This window comes from Gymnoscopelus braueri (genome assembly GCF_963280865.1).
Source record: "Gymnoscopelus braueri genome assembly, chromosome: 11".
Classification (NCBI taxonomy): domain Eukaryota; kingdom Metazoa; phylum Chordata; class Actinopteri; order Myctophiformes; family Myctophidae; genus Gymnoscopelus; species Gymnoscopelus braueri.
Window position 1 is genome coordinate 40533156 of NC_137613.1, and position 20814 is coordinate 40553969.

Here is a 20814-nt window from a genome sequence, read left to right on the forward strand (position 1 = left end):
AGTGATGGTAATGTTTTCTGTTTTCTGACTGTGGACAAGAATCTTGTTCAGTGTTGCCAGATTATGTGAGAGAAACAAGCAACCAGGTCTAGGAAAAAGCCAGCCCAAAAGAAGCGACTATGAGCACTTTAACATATACATCAGCCATTTGAAAATAGCAGATCTACAAGCTGACAACGCGTCGCATTGTAGATCGGCTATTTTCAAATACATATCTTGCGGGGAAATTATAATAAGCAATTCTGGCAACCCTGCTCTTGTTAGTGGTAGTGATGGTAATGTGGTCTGTTGTGTGTGTCTGTGGGACAGGCGCTTGTTAGTCAAATCAAACTTTATTTATAAAGCACACTTAAAAACTACTGTAGTCGACCAAAGTGCTGTACAGGTCAAGAAACAATACAACAAAACAATAAAATCAAATACAATTTTTTAAAAAACAATCTAACAGGAGGTGATCAAGTTAAAATAAAGCGCGGCTGTGATTAAAAGCCAAGTCGAAAAAGAGAGTCTTAAGCAAGGACTTAAAAACCTCGTTTAATGGTAGTGATGGTAATTTGGACTTATGTGTGTGTATGTGGACAGGCTCCTGTTAACTCTTTAAGACCGGGCATCTGTGTGTCATTTTTAGATTTTGTTGGGATATTCAAGAGTAGCAGATCAACAAGCTCATAGCGCGGCACGAGTGCCGCGCTATGAGCTTGTAGATCTGCTATTTTCTGAAAAATCGTGAAAATGTGTGGAAATCTTTGAATATATATTTTTTAAAGCAAACATCTTTGACTCTCTTACAAATCCTGGGGGGTCCCTGGAACAAAATAATTTGAGATGGCGGTCCACGGCCATAACATTTTTGAGAACCACTGATATTATAGCAAATAGGCTTTTTCAAAAAACTGTTAGGATTTAGAAGATATTTGTAGAATCCCCGGAAGCAAAGATTTTAGTTACAAAATATTCGCTTTAAAAATACATATATCCAAAGATTCGCACAAATCTTTCACGATTAAAAAAAAAAATAGCAGATCTACAAGCTCATAGCGTGGCACTGCTATGAGCTTGTAGATCTGCTATTTTTGGAATAGCCAAAGAAATCTAAAAATGACACACAGATGCGTTCCCGGTCTTAATGGGTTAATGGTAGTTAATGGTAGTGAATGTAATGTAGGTCTTTTGTGTTGCCGTGGCGGAGGAGTCGGTGGTGGCCGTGGGGGGCGGAGGTAGCAATTTGAGAGCTGCTGATGAAAATGAGACGTGTTGCCGAGAACGACTGCGTAGAGATGGAAGAAAGCGGAGAAAGGTTGGACGGGAGAGAGTGCTGCTTGATTGGCTGGTTATTCTGAGATGTGCGGTGGTGGCTGCATTGCCCTATGAATTCTGGCAACCGCAGAAATTAGGTGTTATATAGGGTGAGTGCAGAGAGAGACAGATTATGGATAAATTGTAGAAAATGTTTGAGGCTCTCACAAAATTATTGATGCTTTTGGGGTGGAATTTTCACAGAATGAAGGACGTCTGATTCTCATGGGGGAAATGTTATTTGTGCTATTGTGAAGTGGATGTTGTATGTTTATGTTACACTTAGGGGAATGATGGACTGTTGCACTGGTGTTGTGCAGAGATGTAATATTAAACCAGGCCTGAGGTACGGTTTTCTGAAAAACGTCAGTGGTTCTCAAACTTTTTCATGTCAAGGACCCACAAAATGATATGAATTTGGCCGCGCACCCCCATCTCAAAATATTTTGTTCCAGGGACCCCCCAGAAGCAAAGAATAGAGTTAAAAATGTTGGCTTTAAACAATATATATTCAAAGATTTGCACACATTTTCATGATTTTTCAAAAATAGCAGATCTACAAGCTCGTAGCGTGGCACCGAGTGCCGCGCTACGAGCTTGTAGATCTGCTATTTTTGAATAGCCAAAGTGTAAAATAATGCTTTTTAGCTCAAAATCAAAAAATTACACAAATGCGTTCCAGGTCTCAATGAGTTAAATAGTGGTAATAATGTATTAGGGGAATGATGACTGTTGCACTGGTGTTGTGCCGAGATGTAATATTAATGTGAGCTGTGATATTAAATAGTGGTAATAATGTATTACGGCGCAGCATGTGTGATGTATCTTGTCGGGTGCATTGGAACCAAACGGACCTGTAAGGCATTTGTACAAACAGATGAAATGAACGCTGAGGATTTTTACTGTGTAGTGATGTGCAACGATGCCACAGCAGTATAAAACAGCTTTAGAACACCATAATGTTCATCGTGGCACTAGAGTTGCGATAACAATCTTGTATTCTTTTAATTTTTTTTTACGCAAAATGTTAAAGACGGGGTGCCGTGATTTTCAGTGATTCCCCCCCCCCTAAAACATAATCATCAGGTATTATGTTTATACTCGGAGGACGATTTTTTTCAAAAAAGTGTACAAAAAGTGTTAAATTTATGTTTTTATGTGGGCACGCCTCCAGTTCATTAAGTATACGTGGTTCTCACCTTAGCACCTCCTCCACCACCTTAGCACCACCCACCTGTCCTAGTCCCTCCTCCTCCTCATGCCCACACCTGTTGTGTTATGATAATGAGGGGGAGGGTATGTTTTTACTGTGTCATTAAATGGCTGTTTTTCTATTGGCACGTTTGACCCTCAAGGTTTCAGCCTCCAGGAAGAAACTCAAAATAGTCAGAGAAGACATAAAACACCATAAAAACACCACCAGGGGGGCTTAATGAAGTTCTATCAACCTCATAGACACATGAAAAACAGAAAAAGTGCTAAACCATGGCACCACCTCTTTAAGACTGTTTTCTTTTCCTTAACTCATTTAGACCGGGAAAGAATCTGTGTCATTTTTTGATTTCTTTGGCTATTAAAAAATAGCAGATCTACAAGCTCATAGCGCGGCACTCGGTGCAAACCTTTGAATATATATATATTTTTAAAGCTAACATTTGCAAGTCAAATCTTTGGTTCTGGGGGATTCTACAAATGTCTTTTTAAATTTCTGTTTAAAAAAAAAAACTTATGTTGCTATAATATCAGTGGTTCTTAAAACCTTTTTCATGTCGAGGACCACCCAAAATTATATGTATTTGGCAGCGGACCCCCCATCTCAAAATAAAAAATATATGTATTCAAAGATTTGCACATATTTTCACGATAAAAAAAAAAAAAATAGCAGATCTACAAGCTCATAGCGCTATGAGCTTGTAGATCTGCTATTTTTGAATAGCCCAAATAAATCTTAAAATGACACAGATGCGTCCCCGGTCTTAATGGGTTAAATAACATCAAGGTACAAACAGTACCCTGATGAGTAAAGACCAGTGAACATACAGGTACCAAAAAGTGACGCATGCAAAAACAAAGCAATTATTTCTAGGCCAGCAGCTGGCATGTGAATTCAAACTATTATAATGTAAGCTGGCAATACCCTGGAGTGAAAAGCGCCGTCAGGTATAGAGGAGAACCAGATGAGTTCCATGCACCACGGTTCAGACCTCATCCACGTAACACACGTTTTAAAGCCGCAATCCGTAGAGTGTCGTGTCCTACACACAGGATTGAAACCCAGATCGTGTGTGGGAGACCAAAATGTCTACCAACTCTGACAAGAAAGGCATCCCTGCTTGGTATGGGGAGATATTGCACATGAGCTTCAGGCAGTATTACGTGTCAACCAGTAAAGCGCCATTCACACTGATAGCACTATAACTTTAACGATAACTATAACTATATTGTTTTTTATAGTTGGTGTGAAGAACGCCATCCACTTGACTTAGAATGACTTTTACAACAATATTCTTTATAGTTATAGTGCTCAGTGTGAATGGCCCTTAACTCTTTAACTGCCAGAGTATATACATTAATTAAAAGGGATAGTTCACCCCCAAAATGACTTTTTTTCTATCGATTAGTCACCTCATGGAGACTGGAGACTTGAATTCATGGATATTTTTTTTAAGCCAATAATCTGATGACCGGCAGTGGTTCCGGTAGGAGACACAAAGAGTCTCCTTTGTGTCTCCTGCTCCTCCTATCAAATGATTGGCTTAGAAATGCAACAAAAACTAAAAAAATATCCATGAATTCAAGTCTCCATGGGGTGACTAATCGATAGATAAAAATCTTTTTTTTTTGGGGTGAACTATCCCTTTAAGTGTCCTACCCGACACTAAGGTATACATTTCTCAATGGTGTGAGAAATGTCTCAGATGTGTTAGTTACTACAACCAAAACAGATGGGCTCAAAATAAAAGAACGTTTTATTCATTGAAATAAGTTCCGGATTGCAGCTTTAAAGGAGTATTAGTTCTTCACTAGAATGTTATGGTGGCATGTAAGGCCTGCAGGCGTATACAGTTATACGTTATACTCTTATTCGACCTTGGTTCTAATCAATAACGAGCGATAAAAATTGACAAGAGAGCTGTGTGTTCTTTGCCATAACACACGAGGAGTTGCTTAGCAACTCATACTGATATTTCAGTGTTTAATCCACAATGAGAAAACCCGACACGTATATAAAATGGCTCTATAAAATGAATAAAACACTCAAAGCTGTGTGTTATAACCAAATGGACCGTTTCATTTATACTCTGTGTAACCCTTAATCCATTATTTTATCCTTTGGCTATTCAAAAATAGCAGATATACAAGCTCATAGCGCGGCACCGAGTGCCGCGCTACGAGCTTGTAGATCTGCTATTTTTGAAAAATCTCGAACATTTGTGCAAATATTTGAATATATATATATTTTTAAAGGGAACATTTTTGACTCAAATCTCTGCTTCTAGGGGTCCCTATAACAACATATTTTGATGGGGGGGGGGGGGGTCGGCGGCCAAATACATATAATGTTGGGGGTCCTTGACTTGAAAAAGTTTGAGCGCCGCCGCCACTGATAAAGCAGCAAAAGTTTTTCAGAAAACTGTTTTAGGAGATCTAGACGAGATTTGTAGAATCGGCCTCAGGGTCTAAATGGGTTAATGCTGTTTTTGTGGTCACGTTAACGACTGAAGGCTCCGGGTACCTTGTGTGAGGAGCTGAAGTGTCCGGACTTCCTCCCGGACGCGGAGCTGCAGGACCTGCTGCAGGATGTACTGCCTCTGGGCTTCCTGCATGATGCCCATTCGCTCCAGCTTTCGGTCCGTCAGTCTCATCAGCGCTCGCCCTGGACAGACGAACACAATGGAGGAAGGGAAGTGAGAAGCCAGAGAGACGAGAACAAAGATATGACACGGTTATACCCAGGTTGCTTGTTTCTCTCGCTAAACATGGCAACGTTTTTTAGATCCCATATTCTGAGAGGACATTGAGCAACAGTGCCGCTTACCAATGTAGAGTTACATGCAGGGGCCGAACACACTATTGCGGGGTCGTCTTTAGATCCCATTATTCTGAGAGTACATTGAGCCCTCATTGGCTAAAGAAAAACAGCCAATGAGGAAAAAGTCACGCAAAAGTCACTACTAGGCTGGAGTGTATCTATAGACCAGGACTGCAACCTGGTAACAATAGACACAGACTTCCATTTGGAGAGCCAGAGTTCATATTTCTTTTTATATTTTTTATATAGACTGTACTGTACTGTGGGCCCTTGTCGCTGCTGACCCCTACTGGTTGGGGGGGGTAGGCATACTAGGCAAGCACTTGTTTCTGCCGATAAATATGACGCTGCCAGTCTGTTTAATTGGGAGGACGCAACGCTTGTGGAGGAAGAATCTATTTGTCTTGGCTCCGCACCCTGCTCAATAGATACCCTGACCAGGGTTGCCAGATCTGCTTATTATAATTTCCCTGCAATATTTTTATTTGAAAATAGCCGATCTACAAGCTCACAACGCGTCGCATCGCGACGCGTTGTGAGCTTGTAGATCTGCTATTTTCAAATAGCTGATGTATATGTTAAAGTGCTCATGTGGCCCATAGTCGCTTCTTTTGGGCTGGTTTTCCTAGACCTGGTTGCTTGTTTCTCTCACAGAATCTGGCAACACTGACCCTGGCCTAGCCTGGTTCCATACCATAGACCCCGCCCACTCTCTGAGTGCACCGCCTCTTGGTCTGGTGTCGTAAATGGGAACCTATAGGACTTCTCCGGTACAAAATGCATTGTCCAATGAGAGTCATGGGGATCGCTTAGGATTGGTTTAGGGAAATTCTAATCGCCTCCCCCTTGTAATCGCCTACACTGGAGCCAATGTCAGACTGAAGCTCCAGGCAGCTTCAGTCTGATAATCAGGCTAACCCTGACCAAGCTATAGGATATCGCTGGTACAACATGGGCCAAAACGTATGGAAGCAGATCAGGCTCTTAAGTCTTGATTGTTTATCAAAAAAGTGTCAGTGAAAAAATTAAAAGTGAAGTGGAAAATTAAGATTTGAACTTGAAAAAAAATGAAAATGTACCTGAAAGTCTTGAATTTCTAAATTGAACTTTGACAAATCCCAGAATGCATGAAAAAAAACTGTTCAAACGTAACTTTGATTCTTTTTTTTAATACTTTTGAATAAATTAATCATTTTTATTTTTCACTTCAATGTATATTTCGATCTTGGAGTACTTTTTTTTTTCAATTGAATTCTATTTATTTATTTCAGATTCAGATCTGATTTTTACGGATTCAAATCGGTTTTTTTCGGTTGCAGATTCTAATTTTTCAGATTCAGATCTTTTCTTTACGGATTCAACTTGAAAAGTTTCAGGTTAACTTTTGGACCTGATTTTCCGTGGGGGCGGGCCTCGGCTGAGAGTCCGCGGAAGTACTGCAGGGGGTCCGCGAAATGTTTTGATTTAAAAAAAAAAAGTATTGATATATTAAATAAGTTTGAAGATGCTTAATGGTGATTATTTAGTGCAGAGGTCTTCAACAGGGGGTCCGCGACCCCTAGGGGGTCCGCGGAGGTACTGCAGGGGGTCCGCGAAATATCAATACTTTTTTTTTTTTTTTATCAAAAAATTTCGCGGACCCCCTGCAGTACTTCCGCGGACCCCCTAGGGGTCTCGGACCCCCTATCCCCTAGGGGTCGTGGACCCCCTGTCCCCTAGGGGTCGCGGACCCCCTGTTGAAGACCTCTGCACTAAATAATCACCATTAAGCCCTTATCAAACTTATTTAATATATATCAATACTTTTTTGTTTTAAATCAAACAATTTCGCGGACCCCCTGCAGTACCTCCGTGGACCCCCTAGGGGTCTCGGACCCCCTATCCCCTAGGGGTCGCGGACCCCCTGTCCCCTAGGGGTCGCGGACCCCCTGTTGAAGACCTCTGCACTAAATAATCACCATTAAGCCCTTATCAAACTTATTTAATATATCAATACTTTTTTTTTTTAAATCAAACAATTTCGCGGACCCCCTGCAGTACCTCCACGGACCCCCTAGGGGTCTCGGACCCCCTATCCCCTAGGGGTCGCGGACCCCCTGTCCTCTAGGGGTCGCGGACCCCCTGTTGAAGACCTCTGCACTAAATAATCACCATTAAGCATCTTCAAACTTATTTAATAAAACGTTCTGTTAAAACAAACAAATTGTCCATAATTCACTAAATAATCACCATTAAGCCTTTTTCAAACTTATTTAATAGATCAATGATATAAATAGGTTACCACTGGAAAAAGACGTTTAATATGAAGAACAGTTAGTGTGATTTGTAACAGTGTTCAATAAAGTTTAGAAAAGAAAAAAAGCCACGAGCCACGAGCCCCACGTGGGGAGGCCTGTCACTCATGGCAGACCACGCCCCTCTCAGCCGAGGCCCGCCCCCACGGAAAATCAGGTCCAAAAGTTAACCTGAAACTTTTCAAGTTGAATCCGTAAAGAAAAGATCTGAATCTGAAAAATTAGAATCTGCAACCGAAAAAAAACGATTTGAATCCGTAAAAATCAGATCTGAATCTGAAATAAATAAATAGAATTCAATTGAAAAAAAAAAGTACTCCAAGATCGAAATATACATTGAAGTGAAAAATTAAAATGATTAATTTATTCAAAAGTATTAAAAAAAAGAATCAAAGTTACGTTTGAACAGTTTTTTTTCATGCATTCTGGGATTTGTCAAAGTTCAATTTAGAAATTCAAGACTTTCAGGTACATTTTCATTTTTTTTCAAGTTCAAATCTTAATTTTCCACTTCACTTTTAATTTTTTCACTGACACTTTTTTGATAAACAATCAAGACTTAAGAGCCTGATCTGCTTCCATAAAAACGCTCCCCGGCTTCTCACCCTCAAACACGGGGACATACCGGGCCAAGCCGGATGCAGCGCACAGGATTCAAACCCCTAGTCTCCGGCAGGGCAGGAATTTCACCCCTGCACCACCCGAGCGCCCCTTCCGGAATTATTCTTTAAGGGCAGAAAGATGTAGACAAAGCGTTTATGTCACCAGTGGAAATGTATGAGGAAGGGTGGAGAGACACACACACACACACACACACACACACACACACACACACACACACACACACACACACACACACACACACACACACACACACACACACACACACACACACACACACACACACACACACACACACACACACACACACACACACACACACACACACACACACACACACACACACACACACACACACACACACACACACGATGCAAGGACAGAAAAAACGGCCAATACATCTTGTATTACATGCCCATAAAATTGTGGCCCAAACCTACAATATTCCCTCAGTCGTACACATCTCTTGATGCTGTCAAGTCCTGCACTGAATTATACATAATCTGGCTGTTGCTATTACAGCCAACTCAATGCTATGATATCAAGCTGTTTTTCCCCCCAAGCAGAGCACACAATTCTCATCTTTACAGCATCATTTGCATATCCCCTGAAACAAAAACAAACCCTCTCGTGGCTCTCTCTTAATTTTCAACTCGTTTGAAATCCCTAATTTAATCTCCCGATCGTTTTCTGTAAACGGGATTTCTGCTGCTGATAAGAAGGGAAGAGGATAATGGTCTAATTAATAATGCTGGTCACGGGTGGCTTTGTAGAATGTGCGATAGAGAGCAGATAAGAAGATAATTCATAGTAATTACTATGCGTTAGGTCGGACCCCTGCAGATCCCCTTACTCCTTTGGCCTTAATGAGTGCCCCAGTAGGGCAGAGCCTCCCGATTGGCTGACAGCCAGTGAACTGATCACTCTTCTTCATAGGCTAACGGACCCATTAAACTCGTCTGGTTGTATTGTCTCACAGTAGGGCTGCCACAGTCCGACGGTCACATGCTACCTGTCTTGCTTTCTCTCTCTCTCTCTCTCTCTCTCTCTCTCTCTCTCTCTCTCTCTCTCTCTCTCTCTCTCTTCCCCAGATCTCTCTCTTCTCTGCCTCTCTCTGTCATTCTCTTGAAAAATTTGTCATTGCTCTCTGGAAAGTAACTAAGTACATTTACTTAAGTACTGTACTTAAGAACAATTTTGAGGTATTTGTACTTTACTTGAGTATTTCCAATTTCCAATACTTTTACTTACTCCTCCACTACATCTCAGAGGCAAATATTGTACTTTTACTCCACTACAATTATTTGATAAATTTACTTACTAGTTACTTTTCAGATATAAATTATGAAACATACATTAACCACTTCAGCCCTATTTTATGCATAGGCTATTTGAAAATAGCAGATCTACAAGCTCACAGATGCGACGCGTTGTGAGCTTGTAGATCGGCTATTTTCAAACATTTTAGTACTTTTACTTTTGGTACTTTAAGTACATTTTGATGCCAATACTTTTGTACTTTTACTCAAGTAAATTTTGAATTCCGGACTTTCACTTGTAACAGAGTACTTCTACATTGCAGTATTGATACTTTTACTTAACACCTATGGTGTCTTTCACTGTGAGAGTTCATTCTCTGGTTGCCTCGGCTCAGTCGGTGACTTCATTTCATGTCAGGAAAAAAAAGCCACCGAAGCCGTTAATGGCGTGAGATTAGAATCCAATTTTCATCTGTAAATTGCTATACTCACTCTTATTCAATGTGCTCTTTTGAAACGGCACAACACAGAATGACACACATTGTAATTTCATGCCTATTGACTTGTTTTGAAGATTTATTGTGGGGGCTCTTTGAGGACAGTGCCCCCAGTCTACGCCGCGCATGCTAGCGCAGTACAAAGGGGAGCCGTTTGGAAAGCTAAGTACCCTTAAGTGTTAGAAGTACACTAGAGTTGACTGTGTTAGGCCAATTTTCCTGCCCGTTAACAAAAGAAGCACTATACTCAGCACAAGTCCAGATGGGGGTAAAAAAAAAACGCCAAACGTAGTTAAGATGCTCCGACGTTGAAATGGCTTGATCATTTCCATTACAAAAACACTGGGGAGACAACTCTAGTCGCAAAGGCCCGGAAGTGAGGAAGTAGAAAAGGAATATTAGCCCTTTAAGGCCGGGAAGGGAACGCATGCGTGTCATTTTTAAGATTTCTTTGGCTATTCAAAAATAGCAGATATACAAGCTCATAGCGCGGCACCGAGTGCCGCGCTATGAGCTTGTATATCTGCTATTTTTTAGAAAAATCCTGAACATTTGTGCAAATCTTTTATATACATTTTTAACTCAAATCTTTGCTTCTGGGGGTCCCTGGAACAAAATATTTTTTAGATGGGAGGGGGTCCGTGGTCAAATACATATTTTGGGGGTCCTTGACATGAAAAAAGTTTGAAAACCATTGATAATATAGCAACATAAGTTTTAAAAAAAAACTTTAGAAAAAAAAAAAGATTTAGAAGACATTTGTAAAATCCCCAGAAGCAAAGATTTGAGTTAAAAACTTTCGATTTAAAAAAGTATATATATATTCAAACTAAAGATTTGCACACATTTTCACGATTTTTCAAAAAAAAAATGCAGATCTACAAGCTCATAGCGCGGCACCTATGAGCTTGTAGATCTGCTATTTTTATATAGCCAAAGAAATCTTAAAATGACACAGATGCGTTCCCGGTCTTAAAGGGTTAAATGGACGGACTGATAGACACAGGGATTATAGTGAGGGAGTGGGCAGGAGAAAAGAGTCGGAGGGAAATAGGGAGTGAAAAGAAAGGGGGAAAAACGATGAGCATTGGAAGAGACAAGATACAGTCTGGCAGAGAGAAAACCACTGTGCACACAAAGCATGCTGTTATGGGTCTATAAATATTGACCAACCATCACTTGGCACCTCATCACGTAACCAAAGATAGATCGGCATGGCAACAAGAGGCTCACATTCTCCACGCTTCGATAATAACCATCTTTAATAACAGAGCACACACACACACACACACACACACACCCACCAAGGAAGTGACCCGCTGTTCTGAGCAGCACACAAACAGGTGGTTCAAGGCGTCTCTATTGATCTTTGTTTAGTGCCACTCCAAAAGAACATTTGGTCTCATTAATCCAAAACATGATCACATTTGTGCAAATTAGAGCAGCAATTATAGTCCCTCAACCACATGAACCCTAGCCTCCCTGTTCTGGGGGCGAACATTCAGTGAAAATAGCAGATCGGCAGTTTTTTTCGTATATATATATATATATAGCGTCGAGTGAAAACAGGAGGGGGCCTATTATAGACCCATGGGGGACTCAGTCAACTAAGTATATAAGTGGTTAAACCCCCCTTTTCCCCCTCTACTGTACATTGTATATAAGTGGTTAAACCCCCCTTTTCCCCCTCTACTGTACATTTCATTCACTGTGTCATTCTTGGCCAACAACCATTTCTAAGCATTTCAACCCACAGAGACATGGAGATAAATCACTGACGATATCTTCAAAAAAGCTAATGGAAGGTATGGCTGTGTGTAGGTGTGGGCAGTGTGAGGGGAAGATGGGAGGCATGCTGACGACTTCTGAACAAGCTGCCAGCTCTTGGCAGGTGGCACCAAACATGCCAGTCCTTCTGGTTGGTTAGGCAGAGCGATACCAGTGGGGTGTGTTGCCAGATTCTGTGAGAGAAACAAGCAACCAGGTCTAGGAAAAACCAGCCCAAAAGAAGCGGCTATGGGCCACATGAGCACTTTCAACATATACATCAGCTATTTGAAAATACAGGCTCAGTAACAGGCTCACAACGCGTCGCGATGCGACGCGTTGTGAGCTTGTAGATCGGCTATTTTCAAATAAAATCTTGCGGGGAAATTATAATAAGCAGGTCTGGCAACCCTGCCAGTGGGGTGGAACGCCTCTGAAAGAAAGCCAAGTTTTTTTAACTCTTTATACGCCAGCTCCACCAAGAGCATTGCGTTGCATGCACGATCGGTGTTGCGTCAATCTGACGTTCTAAACCTGCTCCACAGGGTACGTTCAGAGCATTTGTTTTACGGAGAGCGTCAGGAGAGACACGATATTCCGTTGATTATGCTTAATTTGTCCACGTAGAGCGTTCATGCTTGTGGTTTTAATAAATGCATTTTTATGACACAAGTTGGCTGTGGTTGACACACAGAGCTGAACGCAAAATAAATGAACAGCTGGCAAGCAAAGGACTAATTGCCTTCTAAAGTTATAGGGGGGTCACTATCTGTACAGTATTGGACTATATAGACCAGGGCTACTCAACTTAAGATGGCTCAGGGGCCACTCAGCAAAATATCAAAAGTCCAAGGGGCCGCAAGCTAAAAATGACGGTCCTATTTTGGATTTTTCGATTTTGTAACACACACTACGCATTGTTATGGTTATAAGAAAATGTACATTTTGACATCATATTCAGGGGTGCACATAACTGGTAACCTCACTCCGTCAAATGGAAGAAGCTTGCGACACACATTTTGTTTCACAGCGTACTTGCATCTGAGACTTCGGGCGCAGAATCGATGACAGACGGAGTTTCATTTTTTCAAGTTACTAGGCAGGTGATTGGATGATCCCGCCCCTAGCAGCCGCTGATTGGTTCGTATGCGCAGCGGTTCGGGCAGCTTTACTCTGTGAGCAATCCCAGACCCTCCTTCCTGAAACCAAATGCAATGCAATGCATGAGATTTCCGGAGGGAGGGGGTGTTTACCAGGCTACATAACTGGTGCGCAGGTGCGCATGCGCACCCAAAATAAATAATGCGTGGCACATCAGACGACGCGAGGCGCTTTTGCGTACCAACAGCTGGGACAGGAATTTCCAAGCTTTTATTTTTTAGCAAAACTAAAAAATAAAAGCCTGGAGATCGAGGCTAGGAATTTACTTCCTGAAGCCACTCGCATCTCAGCCACTCGTGTCTCTCATCGCCTCGCATTGCCTCGCTGCGTGCACGCAGCCAGCAGCGGCTGTTAGAGGCACTCGTCACCGATGATGAACGCACCGTAATGGTGCAAAAATATGCCGTGAACGTCCCAATCTGACGGATAAAAACAGCGCAGCACAGGGCACCAACCTTGGGGGCTTCACCAAATGGCGTGAGAGAAAAAGAAACGGCGAAAATCGGCGGAATTTTGAAGCAGAGCGTCCTTTTCTCTCGTGCAGCATCCCCCCCCCCCCGTTGACAAAACTGTCCGGTGGGCACCGTGATGAATTCCACCCCCCCACTCCCGACAAAATGGCACGGGACCATTTATTTTGTGCGCACCAAGTCACATCTCCAGGTGCTCTTCTGAGTACTACACCTAAAAAGTTATGTGCACCCCTGATCATATTCTTTTCACTGTACCTGTTTATATGAGCTTGTAGATCTGCTATTTTTGAATAGCCAAAGAAATCTAAAGTGACACAGATGCGTTCCAGGTCTTAATGGGTTTAAAGTCACTCATTCCTGCCTATATGACACTTTAAACGTCTTGGGTTGTCACAGAAAGAACAATCGTTTGATGGGCCGTCTTTACAATATGGCTTACTTTGAAACTCCATTTAAGACGAGAATAAATGACGGTCCCATGGAATTTGATGGCATCTCTTCATCATGGCCTACACCGGAAAAACAACAAGATTTATACTTGGTTGCGTGTCGTATCGCGCCCCGAAAAAAACGGCGACACCGGCCCTGACACCAAGTATAAATTAAGCATAATGCTGAGAGAGAGAGAGTCTTTCTCACCCCCCCCCATACCAAACATGCACGTATGCACTTCCTGTCTCTCTCTGACTCGCTCCTTCTCCATCGTTCTCCCTCTTTCCCCCCCCCCCCACCCCCCACTGCAGTTCTGAGTCACTGGCTCCCAAAAAAATCCCACCAATTTTAAAAAGCCATAATTAATACAGGAAGCAGTGTAGCATGGACACAAGCAGAGGAAGAGGAGGGGGGGGGGGGTGGAGAGCTCAAGAGTGGTGAAGAGATAATGGGGAGAAGAGGATGAGGAAGAGAGAGAGATAGAAGATAAGATAGGCAAAAAATGAAGTGAAGTGTAGAAAATGTGTGGTGGGGGGGGTGGGGGGGAATGGGAGACATGGTCAAATATGAATAATATGAGAGTCTGCTAATGGCAAACCGCTATAAACGTTTTGTGTAAGATGGTATATTTGTTATTTATTCACCGTAGATTGATTGCACATATTTATCCATACTGCTGGTGACAGAATATTCACTGATGCTTTGACTACATTCATATTCCTACCCGTTAATAGCTCATACATCATGCAAATCACAGCCAGTCCAAGGGCAGACAAACGGACCAATCTCCTTTTAGTATTTTGAATCTTATTTCTACTTCCTGTATATTACTAAGCATTTACCCCTTATACAATAGATGTGCAACATCTACTCCTATCTGTATCTGTCCTGTGCTTCTGCAGTGCTGCTATGACGATTTATTTATTGTTGCACACCCGTTTCAGCCAATCGGGACAAAGGGGATCCAAATCAACGGGTTTGTATTGTGGCAGTGCTTGAACGTTTTGGGGCGATATAGACTGTCTGTCTGATGCCCCAAAACAGACAGACAGACGGACGGACGGACGGACTGACTGTCTTATACTAGCTGCTTGGTTGCAGCTGAAGAAATATAACAACCACTTAATGGTGTGCTGGGACCTATAGTGTGTTACTGTCACTTCCGTAGGTCAGTTCATTCTGTGGGTCGACTCACACAGAAACAGACGTGACAGAAAATCACTTGACACTTAAGTCCTGGCAGGCGCACACACAAACACACACACACGCACACACTAGCCTACTTCCCGCGCTATCATGACTGAGTTGTAAGCAAGCTACTTCTGATGCCGTGTGTGTGTAATCATTTCATCTCCTCTCCATGATAGGAACAAAGCCATCTTCTCTCTCGCCTCTCATCCACTTATCTTTGGGCAATTGACTGAGAAAATAATTTAATGTACTTTAGCCTATTTCAGTTGCACAATATTGATTGGATTTGAATTCCCGCTCCCGCCCTCCCTTGCAGTGTTTCTCCCATTGATGGCTTTTTTTTTTCAAGGCAGGGTCTCCCACAGAACTGTGTGCTTGACTCACTGCTTACCTAATCTGTCAAGAACAGATCCATCGCTGCGTTTGAATCTGTCGGTAGCCGGGTTGACAACCCGTGCACATTGGCTACAAGTGGGCGTGCCATCAGATCAGGAAGCAGGCCGCGCTTTACCCAATCAAAATGTAGTGGGCGGGATTTACGTCTGTGCCGTTCGTTCCCCACTGGAAACAAACCGAAACTCATTTAACAGTGGCGTCCTCGAAGCCGACAAAACCACGGAAAGTTAGTAACATTTTAAATTGCCCTCTCATCATAGAAACAAGTGGGCTTATAACCAAAACGATCCATGTTCTTTGGGAGAAATGGTGTTAAGTGTTCCGTGGAGAAATATTGTTAGTGGGAATGAAAACATAGTCGCACCACCGGAAGTGAAAGGCTGAAGGCAGACCAAAACCCCCGGTTTCCCTGAGTACGGGTCGTCCGTTCAGCTCCGCCCAGAGCCAAATGAAAAAAGTTAAAAACAGCAGAGGGCGCTGTTTTTCCTTTTTATTTGGCGATGGGTTCCCAGATTGCTGCTTACCAACCTAAACACCAACGATGTCTACTCATCACCTTGTATCTCTGCCTTTTTACCTTCCTCTCTCCCTCCTTCATCCTCTCCCCCTTCCCTTTTTACGCCTTCAGAATACTCAACACATCCACATACAACATATTAAGTGGATACTGTATTATGTTTCACTTATGGATGACATTCCACTCTGTTCATTGACGTTTCACAGATCATACAAATCAGAACCGTCAGTTTATGCAGAGATACAGACTAGGGTGCCATCTCAAATTGTTTTGTTTCTGTCCAGTTCCTCCAGTGTAATTCACAGAACAAATTGGACTGGGAAAACTCACCGAGATGGATAGACTAGGAAGTCAATACTTCAGAAAGTGATAGTGGTACTTACTTAGCCCTACACAGTAAAATCCTGTGTTCATTTCTCCATTTGTAAGTCCAAGTGTACGCTTCCAGACTAACACTCATTCTGCACACTCAATGACATGAAACAACATCTTTTCCTCAACATTTTGCTGATACTCATATCTCTCCCTCCTCACCTCATCCGTCCTCCAGCATGGCGGTGTTACAGGGAAATTGGTGACCTGCTGACTTGTGGACTTCACATACAGTAACATAAAAGTCAGATCACTGCCGTTTGTTTAATAACAGATTTAAACCTAGAGGTATTTAGGCCACTTATTGCAAGACCTCAATGTGCGTTATGTGAAGTCCACAAGATGGTCCAATATTTCAGCAGGTCACCAATTTCACTGTAACACGAGGATATGGACAAACGTTTTTAATAAAATAATATAGAATAACGGTACTGACAATGACTCATTCTGTGTATATGCTTGACTCCTTTGCACATTCGACTGTGACATTGCTGCCATTGATTAGATATGCATATGCACATTACCTGTACAGTTAGATTATGTATATGCATATTAGTCTACTTGCCAGCCCATAGAGCCCCATTGTGAACCCAGACATGTTGAGTACACCAAGGTTTTATGTTAGAAATGTTGAGTATGGGTCCCCAGCATGTAGAAACTGCCGGATGCTAACTTGGATATGTTGAGCAATTTTTGGAATTTGCGTAATTAGCTTTTAGTAGCATAATCACCTATATGGACAATATTTCAGCAATAGTCCCGGGCCTTAGGGATATTTTCGCGCTAATCAGTCTTAAATGCACCAAATTTGGCCCAGATGTAGCCCAGGGCATGCTCTAATGATTTAGCTAGGGCGCCTGAGCGGGCGACATTTGGGGTCGCCATAGCGGCCAAATCCAAAATGGCCACCATGTAAAACGGTTTTGGCTGTAACTTTTGAACCAGATGAGCTACAAATACAAACTTGGTGTCTATTTCATGTTTTTTGACCATTGCAAACACATTGGAATGCTTATCATTACGATTGGGTGTGTCTGGAACCCTAATTTGCATATTTCCAAGATGGTGGCTATGTGAAAACGTTAACTTTTGACAGTTTTGGCAAACTTAGTGTCTATTTTATGTTTTTTAAGCATTAGAAACGTGAAATGCTCCGATTTTCTGATTGCATCCATCTAGAGCACTCTAATTTACTTATTAACAATATCAACACTATCCCCAAAAAGGTATTCAACATTTTCACCCAGAACACTTTTAGGAACAACCTTAATAAGCAACCTTTGTATGTTACACATATAATGTATTTGAAAGATAGAACAATGGAGTGCAGCACATTCCTTTTGAAATAGATAGGAGTATTTGAAACCATCTTACAATTAATGCACAAAAACCCTGTACGTTAGTGATGTGCGGGTCAGGTTTTTTCATGACCCGCCCCGCCCCAACCCGCGACGGAACCCAACCCGCCTCAACCCGCGACCCGCGACCCCATATAAATCTATGGCTCAACCCGCCCCGCGACCCGCGGTGGGAATATGAATATATATTATATAGCGCTCTTTTAAGTACCCAAAGTCCCTTTAAATGTCTACAGTAGCACAACATTGTCATGGGCTGAATAAACAAGCATGTTGTTCAAAATAGGGTTTTTTTTTTTTTTTTGCGTGTGAGAGCGGCTGACCCGCTCACCCGTAGCCCGCATAATTTCCTCTGAAATCCTGACTCGACCCACCCGCGCCGCGGGTTGACCCGCGGGTCCCGCGGGTTACGGGTCGACCCGCTCATCACTACTGTACGTGCATACGTGGGCTGGGCGTATCAGTATAGTATAGGCATATATGGAGATCCGGTTGTCCAGAACCGCTGATCCAAACGATATGCCTCTCTCTGAAGACGGGGAGGGTGCCGCAACTGTGGCAATCTTCCTGCATTGTCCCAGTGCCTAAGAAAAGTCGCACCTTGTGACTACAGGTCTCTGACATCAAAGAGCATGAAGACCTTTGAGCGTCTGGTACTGAATCAACTGAGACCGATGGTGAGTGAATACCTCAACCCCCTTCAGTTTGCATACCAGGCGGACATTTGATGATGCCATCATCTACATGCTAAACAGGGCATTCACACACCTTGACACCCTGGGCAACAAAGTCAGAATCATGTGTTTTTACTTCAACACTATCCAGCCACAACTGCTTGCTGAGAAGCTTGCGTTGATGATGTGGACCACGGCTTGGTGGCATGGATCACAGACTACCTCTCGGGCAGACCGCAGTATGTGAGACTGCAGGGTTGTCAGTCGGAGGTGCTGGTGAACAACACGGCTGTCCCCAGGGCACAGTGCTGTCACCTTTCCTGTTCACCCTATACACATCTGACTTCCGATCAACTCCAAGACATGGCCCCTACAGAAGTTCTCAGATGACACTACGGTGGTCAGCTGCATCTCAGGTGACAACACTGTTGAGCACGATAGCATGGCGAAGGACTTTGTGGACTGGAGCGAGGCAAACCGCCTCCGGCCCAATGCTAGCAAGACCAAGGATGATGGTGGTGGACTATGGCACGACCAAGAGGGTACCTCCGGTCCCCAGCACCATAAATGCTGAGGTGGTGGAGATTGTAGCCAACTACAAGTTTCTAGTAGTGCACCTGAACAGGTTGTTGGCTGGTGAGGAAGGTGGGCTCCTTCGTGGGGACCTCACTGGAGGGGGTGGCTAAGGTGCGTACAGTGAGGAGGCTGGACGCCATCATGGCAAACACGTCCCTCTCCCTTCACAAGGATATAGTGGGGTATCCCGGGGTAGATTCACCTACCCCGGGTGGAACTGTTTGAGACTTGGCATGTCTTTTGTGCAGGTAGCTATGAGGATTTACAACGAGACACACGTTGGTCGCTCTGCCAGGTCAACTGTCTATAAAGAATACATCACATGGATGCACCTGGGATGTATCATCAGTGTTGTAGTCTGGGGTCATAGGGTGTTTCGGATCTCGCAACATACACCCTCGCCCAGGTGACCCAGCCGGGGTTGATCAAGCCCCAACTTACGTCCCAAGACCCACGGTCAGTCCTATAGGGAAAGACAGGGCCACTCAGTCCGCTTCTCCGGAACTACTCTGCCGGAACTCGGGGAGGCTCTGGCACGTGGAGGGACTAGGCTCTGTGGGTGGCCTCCTGGCCGGGCTCCTCCTTCGTCTCACCAGGTCCAGGACCTGAGCACTGTACCAGATCCGCCGCACCAGATCCGCTGCACCAGATCCGCTGCAACACCCCGATCCAAACATTTCCTTCTGGCGTGATGGTTCCTTGGGCCGGTTTGCTTGAATGGCCCTCCTAAAGGCCTCACCGTGGGTTTGTTGGGCTTCTTCCTCACGGAAGACACAGGCTGGGGGCGCTAACCCATACTGCTCCCGGTCATATAACTTGGAATAAAAGATGTACCAAGGACTCTGACCTCTAATTACACTTAGATAGTTATTGTACTGATTGCACTGTGGACACTTTGTCACTTTTCTTTGCATTGCAGTGATTGTACTGGTTGCACGGTTTGACAGGACACTGTAACCTGGTGTTATTGTTATTTTTCTGCATTGTGCAGGATAGTTTGTACAGGTGTATACTTTTGTTCTTTAGTGATGGTGCATCTTATTGTTATGTCTTACCTTTGTATTGCTGTATACATTCCTTACTCTGTATCTGTAACTTTGTAACTCTGACTGCTGCACTGCCTCTGGGTGACTGAAATTCCCCTGTGCGATCAATAAAGGTATCTATCTATCCATTGTGCTTATATGTTGTCATCTGGACCCCTCATTGTTGGTGAGGCATCCTCACATCCACATAATCAGGTGCTACTGTGAGATCCAGTGTTGCTTCCCAAGCTGCCCATGCACTCTTTTCCCATGGCCAAGGAAGGCTGATATCACATCCTGCTAGCGCATGGAAGAGAGGAAAAGCCGGAGTTTGTTACACCTCATCATGTGGATGTGAGGAACATTGAGGTTCTACACAACAAACCTTGTTGTGTGGTGCGTGGAGGGGCGCCCCAGCCACCCCCCCCCCCTCCACGCACCGCATTTCCATTTTTATTTGTATTGTTTAATATACTCTAGCCTACTGGCTTATTATCTGTATCAATAGGGATGTGCTCCACTCCATTTTTCTATTGTTTCAATAAAATGTGTAACATACATAGGTTGCTTTTTTTAGGTTGTTGATACCTTCTTGATTCTTGATTCTACTAACAACATTATGCTGGAGGAGGAGGAGAGGAGGTATTTGGGCATTGGGATCCGGCTATAGGGTCTTTTTTTAAACAATATTGATCTCCTCACATCAGAACAATGGGATATAGGAGAACAAAAATCTGCCAGGTGTCCATGATGCACTCAGGATTTTACCGTGTACTCTCCTGAACTCGAACTAGGAAAGTTATCTATTCACCACGTCCTCGAAGGAATTTAGTGAAAATGTGCTCCACCTGTCAGTTGTTTACAGTATACGG

The 20814-nt window shown here is 43.2% G+C and overlaps 1 protein-coding gene across 3 annotated transcripts in view; it reads right to left on the reverse strand.

Annotated features, from left to right (window-relative positions):
- The window catches only part of samd12 (sterile alpha motif domain containing 12), a 175581-nt gene that overhangs the window by 91847 nt on the left and 62920 nt on the right, over positions 1-20814 (reverse strand). For all 3 annotated transcript variants that reach the window (XM_080441780.1, XM_080441781.1, XM_080441779.1), the window contains exon 4: positions 5033-5173. In XM_080441780.1, the coding sequence (XP_080297906.1) occupies positions 5033-5173 (141 nt within the window). The remainder of the gene's footprint in view (positions 1-5032; positions 5174-20814) is intronic.